The sequence below is a fragment of the Haliotis rufescens genome, unplaced genomic scaffold (genome assembly GCF_023055435.1).
Source record: "Haliotis rufescens isolate VD_foot unplaced genomic scaffold, xgHalRufe1.0.p SCAF_58, whole genome shotgun sequence".
Taxonomy (NCBI): Eukaryota; Metazoa; Mollusca; class Gastropoda; order Lepetellida; family Haliotidae; genus Haliotis; species Haliotis rufescens.
This window is the reverse complement of record NW_025964312.1, coordinates 268,207-284,834: the sequence shown is the minus strand read 5'-3', so window position 1 is coordinate 284,834 and position 16,628 is coordinate 268,207. Positions and strand designations below refer to the sequence as shown.

The 16,628-nt window shown below is 42.2% G+C and overlaps 1 protein-coding gene across 3 annotated transcripts in view; it reads right to left on the bottom strand.

Annotated features, from left to right (window-relative positions):
* The window catches only part of LOC124112826 (espin-like), a 97,379-nt gene that overhangs the window by 67,364 nt on the left and 13,387 nt on the right, over positions 1-16,628 (bottom strand). For all 3 annotated transcript variants that reach the window (XM_046472988.2, XM_046472985.2, XM_046472987.2), the window contains exons 2-3: positions 13,768-13,954; positions 1,171-1,353 (exon numbers count right to left, since the gene is read on the bottom strand). In XM_046472988.2, the coding sequence (XP_046328944.2) occupies positions 1,171-1,353; positions 13,768-13,954 (370 nt within the window). The remainder of the gene's footprint in view (positions 1-1,170; positions 1,354-13,767; positions 13,955-16,628) is intronic.

Genomic DNA, 16,628 nt, shown 5'->3' with positions numbered 1-16,628 from the left:
GTGGGGACAGGAGGGGAGACAGGAGTGGAGATGAGAGGAGACAGGAGGGGAGACAGGAGAGGAGACAGGAGTGGAGACAGAAGGGGAGACAGGAGGGAGACAGGAGGGAGACAGGAGTGGAGACAGGAGTGGAGACAGGAGGGGAGACAGGAGTGGAGACAGGAGTAGAGACAGGAGTATAGACAGGAGTGGAGACAGGAGGGAGACAGGAGTGGAGATGAGAGGAGACAGGAGCGGAGACAGGAGTGGAGACAGGAGGGGAGACAGGAGGGAGACAGGAGTGGAGACAGGAGTGCAGACAGGAGTAGAGACAGGAGTATAGACAGGAGTGGAGACAGGAGGGAGACAGGAGTGGAGACAGGAGTAGAGACAGGAGGGAGACAGGAGTGGAGACAGGAGGGGAGACAGGAGCGGAGACAGGAGTGGAGACAGGAGGGGAGACAGGAGTGGAGACAGGAGTGGAGACGAGAGGAGACAGGAGCGGAGACAGGAGTGGAGACAGGAGTGGAGACAGGAGTGGAGACGAGAGGAGACAGGAGTGGAGACAAGAGTGGAGACAGGAGGGGAGACTGGAGTGGAGACAGGAGGGAGACAGGAGTGGAGACAGGAGTGGAGACAGGAGGGGAGACAGGAGCGGAGACATGAGGGGAGACAGGAGGGAGACAGGAGTGGAGACAAGAGGAGACAGGAGCGGACACAGGAGTGGAGACAGGAGGGGAGACAGGAGTGGAGACAGGAGTATAGACAGGAGTATAGACAGGAGTGGAGACAGGAGGGAGACAGGAGTGGAGACAGGAGGGAGACAGGAGTGGAGACAGGAGGGAGACAGGAGTAGAGACAGGAGGGAGACAGGAGGGAGACAGGAGTAGAGACAGGAGGGAGACAGGAGTGGAGACAGGAGCGGAGACAGGAGTAGAGACAGGAGGGAGACAGGAGCGGAGACAGGAGCGGAGACAGGAGGGGAGACAGGAGTGGAGACAGGAGTGGAGACAGGAGTGGAGACAGGAGGGAGACAGGAGCGGAGACAGGAGCGGAGACAGGAGGGGAGACAGGAGTGGAGACAGGAGTGGAGACAGGAGTGGAGACAGGAGTGGAGACAGGAGGGGAGACAGGAGTGGAGACAGGAGGGGAGACAGGAGTGGAGACAGGAGTGGAGGTTGTGACGCCTACCTGCTTGTGTCCCATCTCAGCAGCATTGTGCAGCGGACTCCCCCCGAGGTTGTCTAGTGTCACCCGGCCTCCATGTTTCAACAGCCACTCCACCACTTGATGGTGGCTCCGAGAGGCAGCGAAGTGTAGAGCTGACACACCATCTAAGTCCCGCTCGTTAGGGTTGCACTTCTGTTCAGCTATCTAAAACACAAAGACAAAAGTTATGTTACAACACAGAAACAACGCAAAACAGTAACGTTTAAACACAGAAAAAACAGTCATGTTAAATTGTTTGAAAGGAATTACCAAGAAGTCGACGGTTGACAAAATAGACACAATTTATGGACTTCTTTCTTTACAATAAAGGCGATGTTTCAGTATATAGAGAATCTCACCCGAGTGTCTTTTGATATCAAATATATCAACACGAGTTGATAAAAGTGGGGAAACTCCGAGGCTCATTCATATTAAAAGACACGAGGGTGAGATTTTATTTATCATCCAACATCATTCTTCCAACTTTTTCAAATTGTAGACAGTAATAAGCAGTGTCTTAAGTGTAAACATTGTAAAAAGTACCGCTAACAGCTTCAGTAGCAGAGCCATTAGTGATGTCATTTGATTGTGACGTCATGGTAACCAATGACATCACAATGGTCTGCAAATCATTGTGATGCAATTTCATTGCAGGATATCACCCAGCATATCTCCTGTGGGAGCCAGTTTGGGATGATAAAGATCCTTATATCATTGTCAAGCAAGGCTTGCTACTGAATCGTCGCCTTTACAGTAAATAAAGAAGATGTTAACCATAAATTGTCTCTACTTTAGGTGAGGTGAGGTGAGGTGAGGTGAGGTGAGGTGAGGTGAAATGGGGTTTAACGTCGCGTCCAAGATTATTGCACTTATATAGCGATGTGCATGCATGTGTATGTGTGTGTGTGTGTGTGGCTGTTTGTACTAGTCCGGACTGATGCCGATTTATAGTGCTAGCTCACTGAGATACCATGCCGCAGTTTAACATGAATACCCCACTCAGACACAGTATACTGACTCCGAGCCGACCAGTCCTTGTTTTAGCCCCTTAATGCCGAGCGCCAGACAGGGTAACAACATGTACCATCTGTTAACGTCTTTTGGTATGACGCAGCTGGGGATTGAACCCCGGACCTTCCGCTCTCCGGGCGGACACTCTACCACTAGACCATGGAGGCGGTCGTCTCGACTTTAACAGTCATGTTACAACACAGAGCAAGTTCAGACAACATATATCACAAAAATCGAAATCCATATACTGTACTCTGAAAATGAATCCAATACATATCTGAACCAAAGTCCAATTTGTTACATTTGAAATGCAAAAAAATATACGAGGGGCGTTCAATAAGTTTTGCAACTTCAATATAAGACCAAGTCGCAGAATATCTTTTGCACTTTTATTTTTCAATATAATCTCCATTCACCTCAATACACTTATTCAATTTGTCCTTCAAGCTCTTAATACTACTTTTATAGAAATCTGCAGATTGGACCTCTAACCAGGCCTCTGTGGCAACCTTTATGTCCTCGTCATCCTGGAAGCGTCTTCCATGTAGGGCAGATTTCATTTGCCGGAACAGGAAATAGTCACTAGGGGCTAAGTCCGGGAACTCGGGTGGGTGATTTAACTAAATGGTGTGTGTGTGGTTTTCAGGCACAATTTCCTGAGGCCAGACAACAGAGGTTGTCCAAAATTTCTGAACAACACAAAGTACCAGTGAATGCATGATATGTATATATTAAGTTTCACGTATCGACGTAATCTGTTTCTATATTCAAACTTCATTTGGTAGGCACAACTAAAATCACATGCAGCATCTTCCTGAAAATTCACAATCATCGCTGACCAGTGAATAATGAAATACATGTACAGGCAAATAGCTGGGGTGATAACAGTGTGTAAATGGTGTGTCTAATCTGGGTATCTAAGAATGACTTTTTCCTCAATGGAGAATTAACATGGTTACAGTGGGCCTGACAAATGCACCCGAGAACTAAGTTTTGTTTCTCCTGTAACATGGCTTGTTTTGACATTTCTATTTCGGTTATAGGTCATTCCTTATATAAATGTATGACATGGAAAAACAATATATTAAGACACAGCTAAAGACTGCTGAAAATCAAGCAACATATCTCAACACTACGCTGAGAGCAGCAATGAAATACCTCCTCATAATACAAGTGGCATGAGGGCAGAAAGAGTTATCTCCCTTGACATACATTCCATGATCACAGCCTGACAGCCCGTTTGGCCCCAAATGAGAACAATGAATTGCAAAATAACTCAAACTGGGGAATATTATATTAAAAATCAATGAATACCCTGTACCCAACAATGTCTGCTGTTTGTTATTTTTATTCCCATCACTGGAAAAAGTCGTTCAAGAAACTATCATTTTGTTATGTGCGCACCTTGACATCTTGAACGGAGGGGGGCACAAGGGTAGGAGGAACAGCGATAAACATGAACTGCACGTGCTACATAGTAAACATTACGTGGTTGTTGACTGACAAGATGTGCTACTCAGCTGATGTGAAACAGATGATTTTTAAGGTCAGTGGGTACCCAGTGGAGAATGGCAAGCTATTTCTGGAGTGGGTGAAAAATAAATTGGTCCCTGCTTTGCCTGCCAAGTCCCTTATTATCATGGACAGTGCACCATACCACAGTCTGCAGGACCAGACAGCAAGGCCCCGACGTCTAATAGCCTTAAAGGAGATATGGTGACATCGCTGTGACGGATGAATATGACCATTCCTTCCAGAGCTACAAAACCACAACTCTATGACCTAAGCTTGTGTATATAGTTGACAATTATTTTAAGGTTTTAAAGGTTTTGATGCTGCGAAAATAGGTGATACTCTTTTTTGTAACGTTGTATTGTAAGCCCCTGTTCTCCCACTGAGCCACTAGGCAAGTGATTAAAGGGTATTCAATCTCACATGTCATGACTTCAGTTGTTTGCATTCTGCATGTGGTCTTTTTCTAGCCCACTGTTATCGAGTTTGTGTATTATTGTATTATACCGTGACAACTGTATTGTTTCACTATGCCAAGGTTTTTTTCTGGTGCTTGTTATATTTAGACGGTTCATAAGTTAGTTAAAACACTCCTCTTTAGTCATGGTTGAAAATGAAGACTCAAGATCGAGTATTTACTGTAGGCCACTGAATATCATGAATATAACTGTATACTGAATGCTGAGGTATTATGCTATGTCATGAATGAACTGCCAATCATGAAATGTATGGTTTTGTTTGTTTGTTGTTTAATGCGGCACTCAGCAATATTCCAGCTATGTGACGTCGGTCTGTAAATAATCGAGTCTGGACCAGACAATCCAGTGATTGACATCTTGAGCATCAATCCACGCAATACGGATGCGATGGCATGCATTAACCAAGTCAGTGAGCCTGACCACCTGATCCCATTAGTCGCCTTTTATGACAAGCATGGTCACCTTTTACGGCAAGCATAGGTTGCTGAAGACCTATTCTACCCCGGAATCTTCACGGGTCTAGGAGTTAGGATCATCTTAGCGGTAAGATCGCTTTGTGCAAGTGATAAACTGAAAATTATCTCAAAAACACTTCAGTGAGGTGAGCTAAAAATGAAACAGGAAGAGTCTCTCCAGTCAACAAAGCCCCTCCCAGTCTACCTGCAGTACAATGTACCTGATTGTTCAGGCCTCAGACATAGTCCTGTCTTGTTCCGGCTCCTCACACAATGAACAGCACACCTCAGTAATCCAAGCAGGATCAGCAGCTGGGAGGTTCAAGAGAGTGAAGATGTGGCAGACAAACCAACAAAATACTCATCCAGACAGATCAGGAATTTACCAGAGTACTGCTCTGTCCTGAAGAACTTTGGTGATATTGTTTGGGGTCCCCGGAGGACCACGGTATCAACACACAAAAATATGTAAAAGCATGAAGTATTTGCTTACACTGTCCTGAATTTATATTACATGAACTGATTACAATTTTGCATTGAAAGAAGCTGAAGTCAACTCTCCCTCCATTGATAGAACAGCTTCTAGAATGCCACCTGAAGCTTACTGAGGATTTCCTTGTTTGAAGCAAAACTTGATTCAGTGAAGACTTTGAACTTTGAGTGTTCTTGTTATCAGATTAGGATACCATGTTTTGAATTAGTTTATTATGATAGGCTTTAAACAAAAAAAACAGTTAACCCCTCTAGGACCAGATGACAATAATGCAGACAATCAAAGAAATAGTTAACCCTTCTAGGACCAGATGACAATAATGCAGACAATCAAAGAAATAGTTAACCCTTCTAGGACCAGATGACAATAATGCAGACAATCAAAGGAACAGTTAACCCTTCTAGGACAAGATGACAATAATGCAGACAATCCAAGAAATAGTTAACCCTTCTAGGACCAGATGACAATAATGCAATCCAAGAAATAGTTAACCCTTCTAGGACCAGATGACAATAATGCATACAATCAAAGAAATAGTTAACCCTTCTAGGACCAGATGACAATAATGCAATCCAAGAAATAGTTAACCCTTCTAGGACCAGATGACAATAATGCATACAATCAAAGAAACAGCTAGCCCTTCTAGGACCGGATGACAATAATGCAGACAATCAAAGAAATAGTTAACCCTTCTAGGACCAGATGACAATAATGCAGAAAATCCAAGAAATAGTTAACCCTTCTAGGACCAGAAGACAATAATGCAGACAATAAAAGAAATTGTTAACCCTTCTAGGACCAGATTCCAGTTATGAAAACAAGAAGTCAAACACACAGTTAACCCTTTTAGGACCAGCTGACAGCAATGAAGACACTCAGTCAAAGATATAATTAACCCCTCTAGGACCAGCCACCAATAAAGACAACAGCACACAAGGCCTGCCGTAAATTTCCTCCAACCAGATGACAAAAACGACAATGACATTATGTCCATGACCCAATCCTCCCCCCACTGGGCCAGGTCAACTAGACAGTACCTTGCCTTGTCAAACACCAAGGCAGACTCATGGTACTTGTTGTGACCATGGTGACATTCTGCATGTTTATTCACGCTGTGCTTTCTAAGAAAACCCAAACCAGTTTCAAAACAGGTCTTACCATATTCGACGTAATAAGCGTCCCGCTCTAATAAGCGCCCACGGCGATATTTGCTAATATATTGGCTAGTGAACAATCCCAATCAGCACCCCTTCCGATTGATCAAAGTACACAAGATTCATTTATTCGTGTATAATACGCGCTCGTGTGTTATATCACCCTTAATTATGGGCAATTAAATTCTTGAAAAATATATCCATGTCGTATGTAAACATTTCAGGCTGTTAGAATAAACCACAAAATTTACGATCTTTCAACTCAAAATAATATTCTAATAAGCGCCCCCTATTTCTAATTTTGAGAGCGCCCTGGGCGCTTATTACATTGAATACGGTATCTAGTTTTTTGTACACATAAGCAATGCAACAAACATCACATTGTCTACATTGGGACAACTGACACTCAACATAAGAGGGATCTTGTTTAATATCACGTCAATACTTTACTATAACACTGCCTGTTCCGCCAAGATACTGAGCGTCCCTATGGACTTACTGCCCCTGTGGACCCTGAGTGTGAGATTTACACAACTCAAGCTCGGTCATGTGTGGAAGTGTTTTGTGGCCTGACCTTTCACTGGGAATAATCCGTCTAGCTGTGTTACACAATAACTCTTTCAATGACAGCAGGTCACCCTGACCTATAGCATAAAACATAAATTTAAAATTTCCGTAACAAATAGAACAGTTTGCAAAGGGGCTAATAGGTTTCTAGACAGGGTTTGGGACAAATAGCTTTCCGACAGTGTCATTAACTTGGGGTGAAGACATGGCTGTGTAGTCATAACACAGGCAATATATTATTCGATGGAAAATAAATAATGTCATGTATGCATCATAAACTTGATGGAATCTACATGTCCAAATGCAACCTTCAAACATTGAGCTTGATGTCTTGTGCTTTTGTTGGAAATCAAATGCTTTTATATTCCAACATTATTCAAGGGATCACACGTGTGACTGACATCATTTAAAAAGGGAATTAATGTATATAACACGGTAGGCTTGTTGTCATGGTTACTGCTCCAGTGTTCAAGTGCCCTATACCAGAATTTAGTGATTCCTACTTTTATCAGTGGGTTAATGTGACTTTTATTTCTTTTGAAAAACAGCCGTTGCAGGTGGTCGAAGTACCCCCAAAATAAGACTCTTAATTATTTTTATACAAAAACATTGAAACATAGAGCTCTTCAAAGCACTGTAGCTCACCTAACTTGTGAATGAGTGAGTGAGTGAGTATGGTTTTATGCCGCTTTTTAGCAATATTCCAGCAATATCACGGCGGGGGACACCAGAAATGGGCTTCACACATTGTACCCATGTCGGGAATCGAACCCGGGTCTCCGGCGTAACAAGCGAACGCTTTAACCACTAGGCTACCGACCGCCCCTGAGCCATTGAGTATTTACTCACATGTTATCATTCACATTGGGTATTGAGTGAGTGAGTGAGTATGGTTTTACGCCGCTTTTAGCAATATTCCAGCAATATCACGGCGGGGGACACCAGAAATGGGCTTCACACATTGTACCCATGTCGGGAATCGAACCCGGGTCTTCGGCGTAACAAGCGAACGCTTTAACCACTAGGCTACCCGACCGCCCCTCACATTTGGTATTGATGGGTTTTTTGTGGTACAGTGTTCCCTCTATGTTGCTATTTCCGGCTTAGTTTTCAAGAAAATACAAACAGCAATCTTAATCTCTCCATATAAAACAATGCCTTGAGGAGCATGAAATACAATTTAAAAGGTAAATCATCATGTCTAGTGATGCATTATTATCAAATTTCATATTTTCATTGATGAATTTTGTTACACCTGAATTCGCTGAAGGGATACAGTGTGATTTTTTTAAAGCACATAAAACTCGATAAATCTTTTTTTACACTATGAATCTTACAACTATTATTCTTATCTTTTTTCAAATTCTGAAACGTGCATTGTAGATCGTGTTAGGTAGGCAGAGCATGTTCGGTTGTCTTGATCATCTACCCCTAAAGATTCCACCTCGGTTAAAACGCTGATCGTCTATAACGATCATCAATTATATGGACCCCAAAGGTAGCCTTATAGCGAGGGATCACTGTATTCAATATATACTACTCCCTTGGGTCCAGCATGCTGGGTTTAATAAACCAACGAGTAGACTTTTTAAAAAATAATTCTACTTCAATGCTGTTTTAGGTTACCATATTTGACGTAATAAGTGCCCAGGGCACTCTCAAAATTATCAAAAGGGGGCTCTTATTAGAATATTATTTTGGTGGAAAAAACCAAGTTGAGTTGAAAGATAAATTATGCTGACAGCCTGAAATGTTTATATATACGACAGATACATTTTTCCAGAACATAATTGCCAATAATTAAGGGTGCATATTAAACACGAGTGCATATTATACGCGAATAAATAAGTCTTATGTACATTGATCAATCAGAAGGGGTGCTTATTGGGATTGTTCACTAGCCAATATATTAGCAAATATCGCCGTGGGCGCTTATTAGAGCGGGGCGCTTATTACGTTGAATACGGTACTTCAAACTGGCAAGGGTTCTTGTGCTGCCCCATGTTGCATAACCTCAAAACAAGTTAAAATTGGCGAGATGTTGCAGCTCCAAGCATTGTTCACTGCAGTAATGTTCATGTATATCATGCCTGCATTCAATCAGTGAGAAAAAGACCCGTGAAGATCTGGGTTCGATAGGTCTTCACCAACCCATGCTTGTAAGAGGTGACTACTCTTGTCGTAAGAGGCAATCGGGTGGTAAGGCTCGCTGACATGGTTGATGCATGTCATCGTATCCCAAGTGCGTGGATCGATGCTCATGATATCAATCACAGGATTGTCTGGTCCAGACTCGATTATTTACAGACCGCCATCATAAAGCTGGAATATCGATTAGTGCGGCATCAACAAACAAAACAGCAAGAAAAAAAATCTGTGAAGACATATATGTACGCAAGCTGGGAAGCTGCATTGGGTAATTACACAGTGTTGTTATTGGGTTATCAAATTTCCTCATCCGTTTTCGTACAAAAGCCACACATAATCAATTGGATTATGATGACGAAGTCTGCATAATTTACCTAAATATGAAGCTGATCTGGAGTTATGGGTAGATCGGTATTCAGGTCAGGCACAGGAGGCTATGCATGTGTGGATACTCATAAATAAATCACTGCAGAGTGACCTGTAGTCACATCAGTTGTAAATTCCCTGAGAATTATGGCTCCATCATGTAGTAAGCTGGGGATAGTGCTGGGACATCAGTTTGAGACAGGCTATTTTTGCAGTCACTGTTTCAAATCATGCAATTTCATCTTGGAAAGAAGCAGGACAGTTCCATTTTTTCACAAAAAAAAAATTCTTTTCAGGACAACAGGTCCAGCGAACAATTAATTTTGAGAAGTAAAATTTCCTCTCCCCCCACATTTAACTGCAACAAATAATATTGTTTTTAAAAACAACAACACCCAACCACACTAATCCACACTAATCCATCCCCACTTAGAACATACATTATCTGATACAAGTGCTGCCTGTTCACAGCTAGTATTAGGCCTGTAGACATACATCTTGGTGCACAGCATAAGACTTCAACACAGGGGTGATCGAGGAAGCAATATACATGAAATATTATTCTACATGTTATTCTAAGCATAACAATCATCAGCCTAAAATTTTAAAATACTTTAGGCACTGAAAAGAAATGACCTTTTAAACTCAAATTTCATTTTTGTGGCAGATTCCAACTTTTTACCATTCATTATTATTATTAAGTTCATTCATAGTGTGTCATAGTCAATCCAAGTCACCATGCCCCGGGGCCCCATTTCTTTATGTTTGGAGTGAGGGTGTGGGTGTGGCCAAAAGAGGTCAGGTAGTTGGCTATATATTACTCTACATGTTATTCTAAGCATTACAATTATCAGCCCAAAATTTAAAAATACTTTAAGAAATAATCTTTTAAACTCAAATTTCATTTTTGTGTGGTATTCCAACTTTTTACCATTTACTATTATTATTAAGTGTGTCATATAGTGTGTCATAGTCGATCCAGGGCCCCATCTGTTTATGTTTTGAGTGAAGGTGTGGGTGTGGCCAAAAGAGGGCAGGTAGTTAGCTATATCAGAATATATTAGAATCAAGTTTATTATAGATTATTATTTCTTGTAAACTATCAAATAAATAAACAGAAAAATACAATCCTCCCTACCCAGTCAATTTTGAAACAAGTCATGAAATACAAGAATAATGTTTAACTGACATCACTGTATCCCTGGATCAATGCACCTCATCAAGACATTACATTCAACCAGTCACTCGTTCATACCCCAATGAATGTAGGGACAGATAAAGGTGTTTCCTAAAGGCTGTTATCATTCAGCAGAGAGTGAGTGTTTGTTTGTTTGTTGTTTAATGCCGCACTCAGCAATATTCCAGCTACATTACAGCGGTCTGTAAATAATCGAATCTGGGCCAGACAATCCAGTGACTGACATCATGAGCATTGATCTATGTCACCCGATCCGTTAGTGGCCTCTTACAAGCATAATCGCCTCTTACATCAAGCATAGGTTGCTGAAGACCTATTCTACCCCGGATCTTCAGGGGTCTAACATAATAAGTGCCAGTTTAATTCCATACATAAATTTGAGGAATCCTATCCTTGAGAAGTTACACCTCTACTTAGCAGAATATAGCAGTTGGGACCAGGGCCCCGTTCCACAAAGCGATTGTAGCGCTAAGATGATTGTAACTCCCATTCTTTAGCATACGCTTACGACAGTCGTAGCGCTACAATCGCTTTGTGGAACGGGGCCCAGTACTGAGTCAGGGCATGAAACCCGTACTGAGAGATGTGTCCTGGGCGCCACCTGGTGGCAGGCCCATGAAAAGGTAACTGTTGGTGCACATCAACACCCTCTCATACATAATCTGGTTCTCCAACAATAAAACATTTACATAAGCTTGTAGAAATCTGCCTGAAATTAAATGCCTCAAATCAACATAAAACCATGAATGAAACGGCCTACTGCGTGAATCTAGGTGATGCAGAGCCTCCAGCCATACACATTAATCTTTCAGGTAATGGTCCTGAACCCCGATGTCAATGAATCTTTAAGTGCCCTCATGAAAAGTTAGCACCTCTCTCTCTATCAATGATCACAACTTCACAGGTCCGCTTGACCATGCCGGTCACTTAACTTGCTGCAATGTGATGGCACGAGATGTAATGGCGACCTATAAAATACCGGTTGCCATGGTAACAAATCACAGTCATATTGAGGGGCAGAGGGAATTAGAAGCCATTAAAGTGTGAGCTGGTGGTTTAATATTCCCTGTATGACTGCAGTAGTCGGAGAAGCTGTGTAGGATCTCCCCACAAGCCTTAGTCAGCCCTCTGGGTAAATGAAAGATGTGGAAGCCTGGCTTGATGCTTCTGGCTTGAGCTTCTGGCTTGAGCTCCTGGCTTCTGGTTTGAGCTCCTGGCTTGAGCTTCTGGCTTGAGTTCCTAGCTTGATCTCCTGGACTGAGCTCCTGGTTTGAGCTCCTGGCTTGAGCTTCTGGCTTGATCTCCTGGACTGAGCTCCTGGCTTGAGCTTCTGGCTTGAGTTCCTAGCTTGATCTCCTGGCTTGAGCTCCTGGCTTGAGCTTCTGGCTTGAGCTCCTGGCTTGATCTCCTGGCTTGAGCTTCTGGCTTGAGCTTCTGGCTTGATCTCCTGGACTGAGCTCCTGGCTTGAGCTTCTGGCTTGAGTTCCTAGCTTGATCTCTTGGACTGAGCTCCTGGCTTGAGCTTCTGGCTTGAGTTCCTAGCTTGATCAACTGGACTGAGCTCCTGGATTGAGCTCCTGGCTTGAGCTCCTGGCTTGAGTAATAAGACTTCTAAGTAACTGGATCATGAATTATTGGACTGTATCCGGGACTTATCTGGAGCTGCTCTGAGTTTCAAATGTCAGTAAAATTTCCCAAATTGGAATTAAAATTTCCCCAAAAGTCATTACACCTATATAGCGATGTGTGTGCATGTGTGTGCATGTGTGTGCATGTGTGTGCATGTGTGTGCATGTGTGTGTGTGTTGGGTGGGGGGATGGTGCAGCTTCTACTAGCCTGGACTAATGCCAGTTTTATACTGACCCAGGTAGTCAGGGGAGATATGGAGTCCTGTGCTACTATCCTGTTAAATATCAGTCTGTGCACTCCTCTCGACTAGATAGGACCTAATAGAGAGTCTGCGTTAGAAGAGATCCCAAGCAGTCTATGCTGGTTGTGACAGGTGCTTGAGAGGATCAGGTGCTTCCACTCTATGACTTGGATGATTGTTTGTCATCCTACCCTGACGGCCCATACTTATAATTTGTTGAGTTTGCTTTACACCGCAGTCAGCAAATTTCTAACTATATCACGGCAGCCTGTACAACCTCCAAAAGAGTGATTAATGATATGATCAATGACCAAAGCAATTTGGGTACAATGACAAGCTATCAAACGAGACTGACCACCTGATCAATTTAGTCACCTTACCGACATACATAAGTCACTGGGGTCTAATTTTAACCTAGGGCCATTTCATAAAATGATTGTATCACTACAACTATCGTAGATCCTATTCTTGAACATGAAGTTATGACCATCATAACCCTACGATCGTTTTGTGAAACAGATCCCTCGAACCTAAAAGGTTGAGTGATGATGATAATGATGATGATTATGATTGTAGCAATAATATTGATGAAAAAATCTAGAAAAATATCCCAAGGTTTATGAACGATCTTTAGGCTAAAAAAGAAATAGTCTTGGTTCTCAGGCACCACCCTCATCATCATAAAGTTTATATTTCCATTTTTAAAAAAAATCAAAGCTCATTGTATGCGTGTATTATGCATACACTGGTAGTCATATACTGTATTCCAGGAATACATTGATGTAGGGGGCTCCTTCCCAGATTGAGGACCGCCTCCGTGGTCCAGTGGTAGAGCGTCCGCCCGGGGAGCGGAAGGTCCCGGGTTCAATCCCGGCCGCGTCATACTAAAAGACGTTTAAAGATGGGACTTGTTGCTACCCTGTTTAGCGTTCGACATTAAGGGGCTAAAACAAGGACTGGTCGGCTCGGAGTCAGTGTACTGTGTCTGAGTGGGGTATCTATGCTAAACTGCGGCACGGTATCTCAGTGTGCTCGCACTGTAAATCGGCATCAGTCCGGACTAGTACAAGCAGCCACACAAACACACACACACACGTGCATGCAGGTCGCTACATAAGTGCAATAATCTTGGACGTGACTTTTAGCCCCATTTCACCTCACCTTCCCAGATTGAGTGGACACAACATACTAGTAGTTTGAACAACAACAACAAAAACACACAAAAAAACACGCCCCCAAGCACTATATTTTCAAAAGCCATTGCCTGAGAACCAATTCTTTTAGTTTTTTAAGCCTTAGCTTAGCAATCTAGCAGGACAACTGACCAGCCACTGGACGCAGCTGAGGTGCCCATTCTGTGCAGCAGCGTGGAGGATGGTCATCCCATCAAAGGAGCTGATCTTGAGGGAGCCATTAGCCGTGAGCACGAGAAACTTGAGTATGTCGAGCAGGCCGGACTGGCAGGAGAGGTACACCGCAGTGACGCCATTGTTCATCTGCAGGTTCACGGATCTGCAACAAGTAAACACCAAAACACTCATAAACGGTTGCGTAATAGGTGTGTGACATTTTCAATATGGCCGACATGATTAGTGTTTGCGATTGGTGAAGATATCATCATAGATCTTTGTTTGTTGGTTTGTTGTTTTACGCCGCACTCAGCAATATTCCAGCTATATGGAGACGGTTTGTAAATAATCGAGTCTGGACCAGACAATCCAGTGATTGACATCAAGAGCATGGATCCACACAATTGAGATCGATGACATGCTTCAACCAAGTCAGCGAGCCTGACCACCCGATTCCAATAGTCGCCTTCTACGACAAGCTTTGTCGCCTTTTACGGCAAGCATGGGTTGCTGCATAGATCTTTGACCAAATGTTGATTATTGGTATATGAGGCTTTATGAAAATATATAATGTTTTTAAGGGTATATTTTGCTCAAATACGAGGAGGGAGTTAGGACTTTTTTATTGATGTGGAAAATTTGAAAAATATGACGTACAGGATTTTAAGTGACTGAACGCTTGATACAGATAGAATATATACACACATATGTATATGATGTCACACGATGAGTGCACGAGGACATCGACATGCATCTATAAAATACGATGCGGGACAAGCCAAGCTGATTAAACTTGGAATGTTTTACAAATTGCAGCACCATCTGGTGTTCTTTATCATGTTTATTGTCAACGCTGTCCTTTAGCAGTTTAGTGTCCATCTTGTGCACTTACACTCTTTAGTAAACATTGTTCTTTGTTTACAAATTACATACATCTTTTGTTCATGTTGTTTGCTAGTTGTTCATTGGTATTGTTTTGTATTTTTAATTCATTATTTGTATGTAAATAAGACCTCTATTCATAACATTTGACTATTATTGTGTACTTTTGTCCTGTATTTCAACTTTGTATTTTTTGACCGGATGGTCGCCCATATTGTTTGTTGCTTATTATTCTAACATTGCAGTATTCCAGTTGAATGATGGCAGCCTGTAAACAATTCCAGACATTCCAGTGATCAGAGCTTCAGGTACTTGCATAGAATACCAGACCAGATCTCCATAAACCAATTAACTTTGAGCACGTTGTGTAGGTTGCATACAAATACACATACAAATATGAAACATTCCAAGAGAATAACGACACTGCACGTAATTACCCAATGAAGTCTTTTGGGTACCTGTATGTCTTTACTCATCTCCATTTACTGACTGAAAGCAGGCATCACATATGAGGTGAGGTGAGGTGAAATGGGGTTTAACGTCGCGTCCAAGATTATTGAACTTATATAGCGAAGTGCATGCACGTGTGTGTGTGTGTGTGTGTGTGTGTGTGTGTGTGTGTGTGTGTGTGTGGCTGCTTGTACTTGTCCGGACCGATGCCGATTTATAGTGCTAGCTCACTGAGATATCATCCCGCAGTATACTGACTCCGAGCCGACCAGTCCTTGTTTTAGCCCCTTAATGCCAAGCGTTAGACAGGGTAACAACAAGTACCATCTTTTAACGTCTTTAGGTATGACGCGGTCGGGAATCGAACCTCAGACCTTCCGCTCTCCGGGCAGACGCTCTACCACTATACCATGGAGGCGGTCGCATCACATATGAAGTCTTCGGCGTGACGAGCGAACGCATTAACCACTAGGCTACCCGACCGCCCTGATAAGTCCATGAGTGTATAGTAAGTCTTTCCTCATAATAGGCAAGTCTAGATATGTGGACAGTACAAGTCTTTGGACTTGAATGAAGACGCCAGTCTCGTACAGGGACAACTTGTTCTTATATCATGTATATTTACATAATCTAGAAATGAGGACTTAAACTAATAAAATTGAGAAGTCAACTGGGACCTCTACGCAGATGGAAATGTGGGTGTGACAATGATATCCTCACATGAAACGTAATATCTGTGGGAAAAGCACAGTGTGCCATCATCTGCATATTTTATAATAACATTTATTCTGTTGCCTTCATCAGTGTATCTTTCTCACAAGAAGGCTTCTATAACAATTTCTTCATGAAAGCAGTAGCTAGGTAACCATGGTAACTGAAGGTTTCTGGGTAAACACTACAGTATAATAATCCTAGATCACAGTATAAGTATCAAGGCCACTCTCAGCATGCTCCATAAAGTTCATCCCCAACACACACATCACAAAGGAGGGTCGTGATGGAGCGCATCTATTTTAAGAAGCTTTCACAATATGTGTACAAATAGGTCTTGTGCAACAAGTTATGTTTGTGCTTTACCATGTTATCATGGCTAAACCACTCCTATGATGCCACGTGCTATGAATGTTATAGTGTGTCTTACATATACGGTTAAATCAATGTTATATCATGTATACTCCCAATGTTATAACATGATATGGTAATATAAATTGCATACCAATTGTGTTAAATCATTGCTATATCATGTTACATCAATGTTATACCATATGTTACATCAATGTTATACCATGTGTTACATGAACATAACACCATGTGTTACATGAACATAACACCATGTCTTACATCAATGTTATACCATGTGTTACATGAACATTACACCAGTGTTACACCATGTGTTACATTAAATGTTATACCATGTGTTACATGAACATTAAACAATGTGTTACATCAATGTTATACCATGTGTTACATGAACATTACATCATGTGTTACATCAATGTTATATG